This window comes from Pangasianodon hypophthalmus, chromosome 21 (assembly GCF_027358585.1).
Source record: "Pangasianodon hypophthalmus isolate fPanHyp1 chromosome 21, fPanHyp1.pri, whole genome shotgun sequence".
NCBI classification, from domain to species: Eukaryota; Metazoa; Chordata; class Actinopteri; order Siluriformes; family Pangasiidae; genus Pangasianodon; species Pangasianodon hypophthalmus.
In genome coordinates, this window is record NC_069730.1 from 8961927 (window position 1) to 8975699 (window position 13773).

General features: G+C 41.2%; 1 protein-coding gene across 2 annotated transcripts in view; it reads right to left on the reverse strand.

The window, feature by feature from the left end:
• ift57 (intraflagellar transport 57 homolog (Chlamydomonas)) overlaps positions 1-13336 on the reverse strand; it is a 40357-nt gene extending 27021 nt beyond the window's left edge. Inside the window, exons 1-4 of one of the 2 annotated variants that reach the window (XM_053227714.1) lie at positions 12729-13336; positions 4604-4778; positions 4363-4481; positions 4200-4287 (exon numbers count right to left, since the gene is read on the reverse strand). In XM_053227714.1, the coding sequence (XP_053083689.1) occupies positions 4200-4287; positions 4363-4481; positions 4604-4778; positions 12729-12883 (537 nt within the window). In that variant the 5' untranslated portion in view covers positions 12884-13336. The remainder of the gene's footprint in view (positions 1-4199; positions 4288-4362; positions 4482-4603; positions 4779-12728) is intronic. The other variant, XM_026941222.3, reaches the window with a different exon arrangement.
• Between the last annotated feature and the right edge of the window lie 437 nt (positions 13337-13773).

Consider the following 13773-nt stretch of genomic DNA (forward strand, 5'->3'; position numbering starts at 1 on the left):
GACTTTTGGGACACCCTGTATATATACGTAGGACTCGGTGAGTGAGGGTACAGAGGAAGACTCGGGAGGCAGGCAGAATTTTAGCCAAGCTCCAGGCTCGCATTTATTCAGTCCATGATTTTCAAAAGCTCAACAAAACAGAGCAGTTCAACAGAAAAAGGGTCTCGTGGCATTCGCTCAGTCAGGTTCATGCTCTTCGGCGTGTGTACACGTGTGCGTGCACGTGTGTCTCATGAGCTCGGCCACCTATAGATCACTCTGCCTTTTGTTCACAGGTTATGTGAGTCACTGAAAGCACAAAGAGACACAAATAAGTAGACTGGCAGTAATAAAACACAGGTGCGAATCATCACGTGTTACCTGCCAGTCCGACCAGCCTCCCCTCCGTCTACATCACATACAGTCAGGTCTGGAAGTATTTGGACAATGACGGAGTTTTTTTTTTTATTTTGCCTTTATACACCACCACAATGGATTTGAAATAAAACAATCAAGATTTAATCAAAGTGTAGACTTTCAGCTTTATTTTAAGAGGTTCAATGACTGCCTGAAGTCTGGAGCCCATGTTCTCAAAACTCAAATTCTGAATTTCCTCCCTGGAGATGCTTTGCCAGGCCTTCACTGCAGCCACCTTCAGTTGCAGCTTGTTTGTGGGCCTTTCTGCCTTCAGTCTTGTCTTCAATAAGTGAAAAGCATGCTCTATTGGGTTGAGATCAGGCGACTGACTTGGCCATTGAAGAATATTCCATTTCTTTGCCTTCAAAAAGTCTTGAGTTGCTTTTGCAGTGTGTTTAGAGTTATTATCCACCTGCACTGTGAAGCGGCGTCCTATCAGTTTTGTAGCATTTGGCTGAATGTGAGCAGAGAGTATAGCCCTATACACCTCAGAATCTTGCTACTTCTGTCAGCAGTCACATCATCAATAAACACCAGTGAGCCCGTTCCATTGGCAGCCATACATGCCCATGCCATAACACTGCCTCCACCATGTTTGACACATGATGTGGTATACTTTGGATCATGAGCTGTTCCTTTCTTTCGCCATACTTTTCTCTTCCCATCATTCTGGTACAAGTTAATCTTGGTTTCATCAGTCCAAAGAATCTTATTCCAGAACATGGGAGGCTTTTTTAGATGTTTTCTGGCAAAGTCTAATCTGGCATTCCTGTTCTTGAATGTTACCAGTGGTTTGCACTTTGTTGTAAATCCTCTGTATTTACATTCATGAAGGCGTCTCTTGATTGTAGATTTTGACAATGATATGCCTACCTTCTCCAGAGTATTCTTGACTTCTGTTGATGTTGTCTTGACTTCTGTTGATGTGTTTTTTTCACCAAGGAAAGGATTCTACGATCCACCACTTTAGTTGTCTTCCGTGGTCTTCCAGGCCTTTTGATGTTGTTGAGCTCACCAGTGCTTTCTTTCTTTTAAGAATGTATCCAACTGTTGATTTGGCCACATCTAAGGTTTTTGCTATCTCTCTTATAGATTTATGTTGTTTTTTTTTCAGCCTAATGATGGCCTCCTTCACTTGCATTGAGATCTCCTTGGACATATTGGTAGCTCCAGTCGAACAGCTGCCGAATGCCAACTCAATACCTGATATCAACTCAAGACCTTTCATTCGCTTCATTTGTCTTGAAGTAACGAGGGAATGGACCACACCTGATCAATTAACTTCTTGTGAGTCAATTGTCCAAATACCTTTGAGCCCGTGAAAATGGAAGAACTTTGCTTAAAATGGCTGTAATTCCTAAATGGTAAATGCCACATTTTTGTGGAACCTCTTAAAATAAAGCTGAAAGTCTACACTTTGATTAAATCTTGATTGTTTTATTTCAAATCCACTGTGGTGGTGTATAAAGGCAAAATCACAAAAACTCCATCATTGTCCAAATACTTCCAGACCTGACTGTCTCTGTGTGTGTGTGTGTGTGTGTGTGTGTATATATATATACACTGCTCAAAAAAAATTAAAGGAGCACTTTTTAATCAGAGTATAGCATCAAGTCAATTAAACTCCTGGGATATTGATCTGGTCAGTTAAGTAGCAGAGGGGGTTGTTAATCAGTTTCAGCTGCTTTGGTGTTAATGAAATTAACAACAGGTGCACTAGATGGGCAACAATGAGAAGACCCCCAAAACAGGAATGGTTTTACAGGTGGAGGCCACTGACATTTTTTTCCCTACTCATCTTTTCTGACTGTTCTTCACTAGTTTTGCATTTGGCTTGGGTCTCTACTGGTAGCATGAGGCGATACCTGGACCCTACAGAGGTTGCACAGGCAGTCCAACTCCTCCAGGATGGCACATCAATACGTGCCATTGCCAGAAGGTTTGCTGTGTCTCCCAGCACAGTCTCAAGAGCATGGAGGAGATTCCAGGAGACAGGCAGTTACTCTAGGAGAGCTGGACAGGGCTGTAGAAGGTCCTTAACCCATCAGCAGGACCAGTATCTGCTCCTTTGTGCAAGGAGGAACAGGATGAGCACTGCCAGAGCCCTACAAAATGACCTCCAGCAGGCCAATGGTGTGAATGTCTCTGACCAAATAATCAGAAACAGACTTCATGAGGGTGGCCTGAGGGCCCGACGTCCTCTAGTGGGCCCTGTGCTCACTGCCTGGCACCGTGGAGCTCGATTGGCATTTGCCACTGAACACCAGAATTCGCAGGTCCGCCACTGGCGTCCTGTGCTTTTCACAGATGAGAGCAGGTTCACCCTGAGCACATGTGACAGACGTGAAAGGGTCTGGAGAAGCCATGGAGAACGTTATGCTGCCTGTAACATCGTTCAGCATGACCGGTTTGGTGGTGGGTCAGTGATGGTCTGGGGAAGCATATCCTTGGAGGGACGCACAGACTTCTACAGGCTAGACAATGGCACCCTGACTGCCATTAGGTATCAGGATGAAATCCTTGGACCCATTATCAGAACCTACGCTGGTGCAGTGGGTCCTGGGTTCCTCCTGGTGCACGACAATGCCCGGCCTCATGTGGCGAGAGTATGCAGGCAGTTCCTGGAGGATGAAGGAATTGATACCATTGAATGGCCCCCACACTCGCCTGACCTAAATCCAATAGAAGACCTCTGGGACATTATGTTTCGGTCAATCTGACGCCGCCAGGTTGCACCTCAGACTGTCCAGGAGCTCAGTGATGCCCTGGTCCAGATCTGGGAGGAAATACCCCAGGACACCATCTGTCATCTCATTAGGAGCGTTGTCAGGCATGCATACAAACACGTGGGGACCATACAAACTACTGAGTACCATTTTGAGTTGCTGCAATGAAATTTCAGCAAAATGGACTAGCCTGCTGCATCATTTTTTCACTTTGATTGTCGGGGTGTCTTTGAATTCAGCCCTCTATAGTTTGACAATTTTCATTTCCATGAAACAATGTGGCATCCTTTCATTCCTAACACATTACCCAGTCCATATCAGTATAGATATCCAGCATGATATTTTTCCCCATTGAGATCTGATGTGTTTTCAAAGTGTTCCTTTTTTTGAGCAGTTTATATATATACACACACAAACAAACACACACACACACACACAGGGCAAAAGTCTCCATACATAGGGAACTATTTATGCCAGCACCATGTCGGTTGTGCCTTCATCAGTGGATGTGCGTGGACATCCACTTCTCTTTTGGTCCGCAACACTTCCAGTCTTTTTAAAATTGTTAGTAAATTTGGCAACAGTGTCATGTGTGATGTGCTTGCCATATTTCCTGTTAAAGTCCATCGCAACCTTGGGACATCTTCCCGATCCAGCCATGAGAATGATTTCAATACGTTCTTCTTTTGTCAAGGGCATTCTGAAAGGCTAGCTGAAAACAATATAAACTAAATATGAAAAATTTTGGAAGACATTTTTGTCAAAAAGTGTTATTTTCCCCTATGTATGGAGACTTTTGGGACACCATATATATATATATATGTGTGTGTGTGTGTGTGTGTGTATGTATATGTGTGTGTGTATACAGTGCTCTAATTCCCACACGGTTCACCTGATTTGGACGTACATATGTACAATACACTCAAATTAAACCTGAAATCTCAACCTTGAGGTCATATTCATTACTTAATTTCAATTCCACTATACTGTGGTAGACAGCTAAAAAAAAAAACATTAACTTTGTCAATGTCCACATATTTATGGACCTAACTATATGTGTAAGTGTGCGTGCCTCACAGTCAACTCCTCCACTTTGCTGAGTGTGAGCTCAGCATCATCCCCCATCACAGACTCCTCCTCCAACTCCTCTGAGGGGTAGAGAGGCCTGAGAAAGAGAAGCAAATTTTTGAAGTGCTCTTCTTAAATGTTCTGGTAGGTCACTCCTTTAAGTGTGGTTTACCTCTTCCAGACAAACTGCCTACATTTCAGTGCTTCCTCTGCCAGGCGGTCCAAGACGTAACACACATGTTCTCCAGCACCAGACTTCAGCTTAGATGGAGGAAAGTCAACCAGCCCACCCTACACCAACCACAGAAACAATCAAGTCATAAAGAGAGTACACTCTCTAGGAATGGCTATTTGTCTCTCTTTCTCACTCTCTCACACACATAGTCATGTGTTCTTGTGTGGCTGTAACTGACCAGTGCCCTAAGGTGCGTCAGGATGTTTGCGACAATCATGTTGGGGTCATCGTATTCCTGTGGTGTTTCAAACGACCGGCCACACAGTGTTATGAGCCACGCTGCGATGACATTAAACATGTAGAATTGTTCACCAGGGTTACTGACTGTGTATGAACTTGCTACAAAATAATGCCTGGAAGAGAGATAGAGAGGAGCAAAATGGGAAGGAGAAGCAGAGAAAGAAGGAATGAGATGGCAGTGGCCAGTTTTTGGAACAATTTTGTTCAATGTGCCCACTCAATCATGCATGCATTGAAATTTGATAATGTACATTTAACATGCCAGCATAAAGGCATAAAGGGCCTTGTGAGCTGCTAAACAGTCTTTCGTTGTTCAAAACAATGGCAATAAAATCTATTCTATTCTATTCTAATCCAAATACATGCATCTGACAGGGCTACAGTAGCTTAGTGGTTCTACACAAGGACTGTACAGTTAGGAGTTCCCAGGACTGCCAGAAAGCATTTTTTCAATATCAATAATTCATGTTTGAGATAGCTTCAATAAAATTATTACATCATTCAATGTGGTAGCAGCCGCGAAACTCTGAACATTTGAATTTTTGTCTGTTTTGTACATTTGGTTCCCTTAAGTTCTTCATTTTAGTGCAAACAAGCGTTACACTACTAGTTCCCCCAGCACTTAAATGGAGCTTTCCACAGCAAAACAGACAGCTCCACCTACCCCTCCTCTGTCGCTCATTTCATCCATTGGGAGAGCCAGTGCTCCTACACCTGAAATGTAACCTGAAGAGGACAGGTGGCACAATATTGACAAGGATGATGTGCCTCCCATTCAACATCACTTTTCTCCTGCCCGCACTCCTGGGGTACAGCTTGATAGCCACCATTAGCACACCGCTCTCGAGCTGTTTCAGTTTATAAAGCCGATTATTCTACTTATTCGAGAATTCAACCATCCTGTCACATAAATATAGACAAACCATATGGCCAAAAGTATGTGGACCATAACCATCACACCCGTATATGGGTCTTCCTCAAACTGTTGCCACAAAGTCGTAAGCACACAATTGTCTAGAATTTCTTTGTATACTGAGCATTAAGATTTCCCTTCACTGGAACTAAAGGGTCCATATATGTTTCATCATAACAATGCCCCTGTGCACAAATGGTCATGGTTTGCCAAAGTTGATGCAGAGTAAAGAAGTGTCTGCTAAAGGTGTGTCCAAAACAGATGGCAGCTGCACTGATGCCTTGCAGAGTTTATATTTAATTTCTTTTATAAGGCAGTGGTGTACCTGTGAGATAATGGTTTTAGACTGGCTTCGAATGTGGCATTATCATGTTGCCAAGTTATCAATATATGCTAATAGTCACTAACTCTAAAGTCCATTAGGTGAAATGGAATAAAGTATTGTCAGAGAAATAGAGCGAATATTCTGTGGCTACACCAGCCGTTCTCACAAGAAATGAAATCTGGTCAAAAATAAAGTCAGTAAATAATTTCACATAATGTATTTGTCCACAAAGTTACCGAAAATGAACTTGATATGAAAACATAGATGCAAGTGCCATCTCTCAGTTAGGCTTAATACTGCAATTAGAGAGCCCATAAACTTGCTCATCATTCAGGTTTGTGACAGTAAGCAAATGGTAAACCTGTTGAATGTGTACTGTGTACTGAGGGCTGATTTATCCTTGATATCAACCACTAGCCAACTCTTGTAATGACATAGATCACTAGGAGTCCAGCACTAACAATGTTGATGCAGCATGATTCCTGCCCAAATGGGGCTCTATTAGCACTTGCTGCAATAATAACTCTGTGGAAGTGGGGCAGTGAGCATGATGCCCCATGATTGTGCAATATCTACAACCGCAAGCAAATCAATGGAACATCAGACTGTATCTGTGAAATAGTAACTTTTTTATTTTTTAAATCACTGATCACTTAAAAGAGGTATTTATGACGAAATCTCTGCTTGTGAAGTGTATTATGCGGTTAAACACAGGCTGAGCTACAACAGTACTTCCTGTCAGCTTAAGACAGTTTAACAGCTCTCTCCTTCAGGACTCAAACAGTGTAAATAAAATGCATATGGGAAGAACAAAAGCAAAGATGATTGCTATGAATGTTCCAAGACTGAAGATTGTTGGGGATATTTTGGATGACCTTACACCTGAGGTGAGCCCATTTATTTCTCAGTTGCCAAAGATGCAATGATGCAACAGAAAAATGTTTCCAGGGTGTCTTAGATATTTTACGGTGTCTGATGGAGCTTCCTGACTCCTATGCAAGCTTCTTGACTTTTATGAAGACAGTGATGAAAAGGCTTTTATAAGCTGTCTCGAGAAGTATGAATTAGACTGGGCATGTTCCAGCTTATGCTGCAGATAATGCTAATGTTAATTTTGGGAAACACCACTCTGTTCTGGACATCGAGTCAATGGTTTTAAAGATTTACAATCACTTCTCAGTATATGCTTCATGAATAGAATAATTGTGAGGATTTTTTAAACTCATTTGAGTTTAAAAAATTTAGTTTAAAAATCATTTGATTGAGTGGAGAGAAATTCTGTGTCATGTCTGCATGTGATGGCTCTCTCTTCACTGAGCTGTTGATTGTCTTCTCTGGTCATTAAGGGAGAGCTGTTATACAAAATGTGTGTGTGTGTGTGTGTGTGTCTGTGTGTGTTTACGTATGTACATACAATGGGATCCAAAAGGCTGGGAACATTTAAAACTGGAAATAAACAAAGTTTTAGAATTCAGAAAATTTTACTATTCAATATTCAAGATGTTACACTATTTCTAAGTCACTATTTAAATTTAAGCAAATTTGTGATACTGACTATATTAACTCCTTTGTACAAAAGGTCAGATTTTCCATGAGTCTTATCCCTTCCACTGAAACACGTCGATGGATATGATCTAACATGGATTATCAATTTTACACAAACTTGTGGAGTCTGTGTCAGCTGAAGGGCACACTGTCATTAAAGCAAAAGGGGACATACCAAATACTAAGAAATTCTGAAATTCATGTAAATATTTTTAAGATTCTACTTTTCCCTCAAGCTGTAGCTGATAATATCATTAGTGATGAAAATTTTTCAACCAGAAGTCTTTTCACTAGTGGTCACAGACTTTTGGACCCCACTGTATGTGTTTATGTGTGTGTATATATATACACTTATTGTCCACTTTATTAGGAACACCTGTAGATTCATGCAATTATCTAATTAGCAATCATGTGGCAGCAGCATGATGCAAAAAATCATGCAGATACAGGTCAAGAGCTGCAGTTAATTACGTCTTTATTATGTTTGTTCGTATGTATGTACATGTCTGTTTTTATTTTTTATTTCTATATAGTTTGTTATCTTGGCATTCAACGTGGACAGCAAAGGAAGAATTTCATTGTTCAGGGAAACTTGGTTTCCTCATTGTGCACATGACAATAAACGCTTTGAATCTTGAATCTTGAAAGTTCACGTCAAACATCCAAATGAAGAAAAAGCGTGATCTCTGTGACTTTGATCGTGGCATGGATGTTGGTACCAGTATCACTGGGATATCTCCTGGGATTTTCACACACGACATCTGCAATCTGTGCGTGGGTGTATATATGTCATTGTGCAGTTGCCAGATTGCCTCATTGGATAACTGAATAATTGAGCAGGTGTGCAGGTTCTTATTAAAGTGGAGGGTGAGTGTGTGTGTATATACACCAATCAGCCATAACATTATGACCACCTGCCTAATATTGTGTTGGTCCTCCTTTTGCTGCCAAAACAGCCCTGACCCGTCGAGGCATGGACTCCACTAGATCCCTGAAGGTGTGCTGTGGTAACTGGCACAAAGATGTTAACAGCAGATCCTTTAAGTCCTGTAAGTTGCGAGGTGGGGCCTCCATGGATCGGACTTGATTGCCAGCACACCCCACAGATGTTCGATTAGATTGAGATCTGGGGAATTTGGAGGTCAAGTCAACACCTTGAACTCTTTGTCATGTTCCTCGAACCATTCCTGAACAATTTTTACAGTGTGGCAGGGCGCACTATCCTGCCGAAAGAGGTCACTTCCATTAGGGAATACCGTTGCCATGAAGAGGTGTACCTGGTCCACAACAATGTTTAGGTAGGTGGTATGTGTCAAAATAGCATCCACATGAATGCCAGGACCCAAAGTTTCCCAGCAGAACATTGCCCAGAGCATCACACTGCCTCCGCCAGCTTGCGTTCTTCCCATAGTGCATGCTGGTGCCATCTCTTCTCCAGGTAAACGATGCACACGCACCCGGCCTTCCACGTGATGTAAAAGAAAATGTCGGACCAGGCCACCTTCTTCCATTGCTCTGTGCTGCCACTGCTGGGCCCTTGAGCAAGGCCCTTAACCCTCAACTGCTCAGTTGTATAAATGAGAATTGTAAGTCGCCCTTTTGGCAGTGGACAGAGGTCAGCAAGGGCACTCTGCAGGTCTGTGGCTACACAGCCCCATACGCAGCAAGCTGCGATGCACTGTGTGTTCTGACACCTTTCTATCATAGCCAGCTTTAACTTTTCAGCAATTTGTTCTACAATACTTCTTCTGTGGGATCAGACCACACAGGCTAGCCTTCACTCCCCATGCGCATCAGTGAGCCTTGGGCGCCCATCACCCTGTCGCTAGTTCACCGGGCTGTCCTTCCTTGGACCACTTTTGGTAGGTACCAACCACTGCGTACCGGGAACACCCCACAAGGCCTGCCATTTTAAAGATGCTCTAACCCAGTCATCTAGCCATCACAATTTGGCCGTTGTCAAAGTCTTTCTAATCCTTACACTTGCCCATTTTTCCTCTTTCCAACACATCAACTTCGAGAACTGACTGGTGACTTGCTGCCTAATATATCTCAACCCTTGACAGGTGTCATTGTAACGAGATAATCAATATTATTCACTTCGCCTGTCAGTGGTCATAATGTTTTACATATTATATATATATATATATATATATATATATATATATACACTATATTACCAAAAGTATTCGGTCACCTGCCTTGACTCACATATGAACTTAAGTGCCATCCCATTCCTAACCCATAGGGTTCAATATGATGTCGGTCCACCTTTTGCAGCTATTACAGCTTCAACTCTTCTGGGAAGGCTGTCCACAAGGTTGAGGAGTGTGTTTATAGGAATTTTTGACCATTCTTCCAAAAGCGCATTGGTGAGGTCACACACTGATGTTGGTCGAGAAGGCCTGGCTCTCAGTCTCCGCTCAAATTCATCCCAAAGGTGTTCTATCGGGTTCAGGTCAGGACTGTGTGCAGGCCAGTCAAGTTCATCCACACCAGACTCTGTCATCCATGTCTTTATGGACCTTGCTTTGTGCACTGGTGCACAGTCATGTTGGAAGAGGAAGGGGCCCGCTCCAAACTGTTCCCACAAGGTTGGGAGCATGGAATTGTCCAAAATGTTTTGGTATCCTGAAGCATTCAAAGTTCCTTTCACTGGAACTAAGGGGCCAAGCCCAACTCCTGAAAACAACCCCACACCATAATTCCTCCTCCACCAAATTTCACACTCGGCACAATGCAGTCCGAAATGTACCGTTCTCCTGGCAACCTCCAAACCCAGACTCGTCCATCAGATTGCCAGATGGAAAAGCGTGATTCATCACTCCAGAGAGCGCGTCTCCACTGCTCTAGAGTCCAGTGGCGGCATGCTTTACACCACTGCATCCGACGCTTTGCATTGCACTTGGTGATGTGTGGCTTGGATGCAGCTGCTCGGCCATGGAAACCCATTCCATGAAGCTCTCTGCGTACTGTACTTAGGCTAATCTGAAGGTCACATGAAGTTTGGAGCTCTGTAGCAATTGACTGTGAAGAAAGTCGACGACCTCTTTGCACTATGCGCTTCAGCATCCGCTGACCCCTCTATATATATATATATATATATATATATATATATACACACAATGTATATTTACACACAGTTAGGTCCGGAAATATATATATATATATATATATATAAAATATACACACACACATACAGTACTGTGCAAAAGTCTTAGGCACCCTATTTTTTTTTAGTACAAACTTTGTTATAGATTTTTATTTTAGATTTCCAGCACAAAATTAAATGTTACAGAAAAATGTTTGCATGTCATTAAAGAAAGCAGCATATTACATAAGAGACACTTTTCAGACAAAAAACATAATGAAGCTTGCTGGGTTTTGCTGCAAAAATAAGAAGCAAGTGTGACAGTCAAAGTCTCCAGAAGAACTGTGGCCAGTTCTGCAAGATGCTCAGTAACACTTACAGCTAATTTCCTTATAAAACTGCACAAATTGTACCTGAGACTACTATTTTTTTTTTTTAAAGTGAAGGATCGTCACACCAAATATTGACTTTGTTTCATTTATTACTGTTTACTGCTCTTTATAGTATTTTTTAAATGTAGAAACATTTAGTTATTAAAAATAACATATATATATATATATATATATATATATATATATATATATATATAAAATTTTTAATAACTAAATGAAAAGCATGCTCAATTTGGTTGAGGTCATCGGAAATTTAAGAACATTTAATTTCTTTGCCTTACGAAGCTCTTCGGTTGCTTTCATGGTACATTTCATGGTACATGGTGTCCTACAGGCCATATATAGTCCATGCTATAACACTGCTTCCACGTTTGACAAATAAGGTGGTATGCTTTGGATCATGAACCCTTCCTTTCCTTCTCCATACTCATCTCTTCCCATCATTCAGGTACAAGTTACTCTTGCATCAGAACCGGTCAGGCTTTTTTTTTTTTAAGGTCTGTTCTGTTTTATCAGCCTAATGATGGCCTCCTTCAATTGCATCAACACCTCATTGGACCGCATATTGAGAGTTCCCATGAACAGCTACAAAATGGAAATTCAAAGCTTGGAATCAACTACATATTTATCTCCTTAATTTGTCATGAAATGAGGAAACAGGCCACACCTGCCCATGAAACTGCTTATCAGTCAATTGTCCAATTACTTTTCAGCCTGTGAAAATAGATGGACTCTGAGATGACTTTTGCTTCGTGACATGGTGCATGATCTTGCTGGAAGTAGCCATTAGAAGATGGGTAAAATGCAGCCATGAAAGGATGCACATGGTCAGCAAAAATACTCAAATAGGCTGTGGCACTGAAGCAATGACTGATTGGTCCCATTAACACCGAAGTATGCCAAGAAAACATTCCCCACAGCATTACACCACCTCCACCAGCCTGGACTGTTAACACACAATCCATAGATTCATGCTGTTGGCGCCAAATTCTGACCCTACCATCTGTCTGCCTCAGCAGAAATCGAGACTCGTCAGACCAGGATACGTTTTTCCAGTCTTTAACTGTCCAGTTTTGGTGAGCCTGTGCCCACTGCAGCCTCAGCTTTGTGTTCTTAGCTGATAGAAGTGGAACACGACAAGGTCTTCTGCTGTTGTAGCCCATCCACCTCAAGGTTCGAAGTGTTGTGCATTCAGAAATATAGAAATATAGAATACATGCAATATAAAAATATTCAAACCAGCCCATTTGACACCAGCAATCATGCTATGGTCAAGATCACTAAGATCACATTTTTTCCCCCATTCTGATGGTAGATGTGAACATTACCTGAAGCTGCTGGCCCGATCTTCATGATTTTATTTATTAAACTGCTGCCACATCATTGGCTGATTGTGTGTATATGCGCATATAAATATATATATATATATATATATATATATATATATATATATATATATATATATATATAGAGAGAGAGAGAGAGAGAGAGAGAGAGAGAGAGAGAGACAGAGAGATACACACACATACGTGTATAAGCTGATTGAATGACTAAATTGGCAACCCTAATATCGACGCTTCACAGCTCCGGTACCCAGCATAACATCACGAACAATGAACCAACTAACACTCAGTCCCTCAGACATGCTAACGATACCTGGCATCCTAAAGTCTGGGTTAAAAACAACTTGACGTTATCATATAACTTCTATGTAGTTTACATCAGATAAACCTAGCCAGTTAACGACATCCAAACCAGTCAGCACCTTTCTTACAGGATTCTTTAGTCTTACTTTACCTGGATAGAGGTTTCATGTTGTGCTTTACAAGGACTTGTTCCTCATAATCCAACAGTTTTAGTTTATCTAACAAGTCCTCCATGATCATAAACATCTGGTGCTGTAATCCAGAACTCCGTTCATCCTCGTCTTCCCTTCGACCATCGTCTGCCATGTTTTTATACCCACCCGGGAGCTTACTTTTATCTACTGTAAATTTTGCTGAACGACGGGTTTTACAGGTTAGTATCCCGAAAACCAATGGAGTATGGGGTGCAAACTTGAATTAGCTAGCGAACATTAACAAAAGGTAATTCAGCTAGCTAGCTCCTACCATTGCTGGACACAAATGGCTTGTTGTCGTTAACTTAGTTACCGTTGTCAGTCTATAACAACAACAGGCGAATTGGCTCATTTTACTTCCGGGTGAAATTTAGTAGACAAAGTTACATGTTTAAATATAGTCACTCACAATATAAACGGAATGCACATAAATACCAATAATTTTGCCAATAAAAAATGAAAAGCACAAATAATTACTTTTTTAATAACTGCAATCGTACAATCATAATTGTCCCCAAAACGAAAAAGTCTAGAAAATATCACACGGTGTTTACACCCTATTTACCAAGCCAAATGTGAGTATGACCTAGGAGCCTTATCCCAGACTGCTCCAGAAATGTGGAACAACAGATGTATAATAGTTAGAAATAAAATGCAGTTTAGTCATTTGGAACTGGATCCAAAAGCATATAACAGGTTAAACATTCAGTGACGATGGTGAAATTTATATTTAAGTTAATATACAGGAATAGTATTTCCCCTTACATTCATCAATATTTTGCCGTAAGTATTACCATACCTAGGGAACTGTATAATTTATTAGAATCTTATAGAATTATTTCTAACTTTTAAAGAACGAGAAAGATATTTTAATTTATTGGTGTTCATTCATCTTCGGTAACTGCTTTAACCTGGTCAAAGTGGATCTGTCTCAGTGGCTCTGGAACCTTTGTAATTTTACTGTTTACTTTCTAATAATAGTAATGATTTTGATACTTTTCA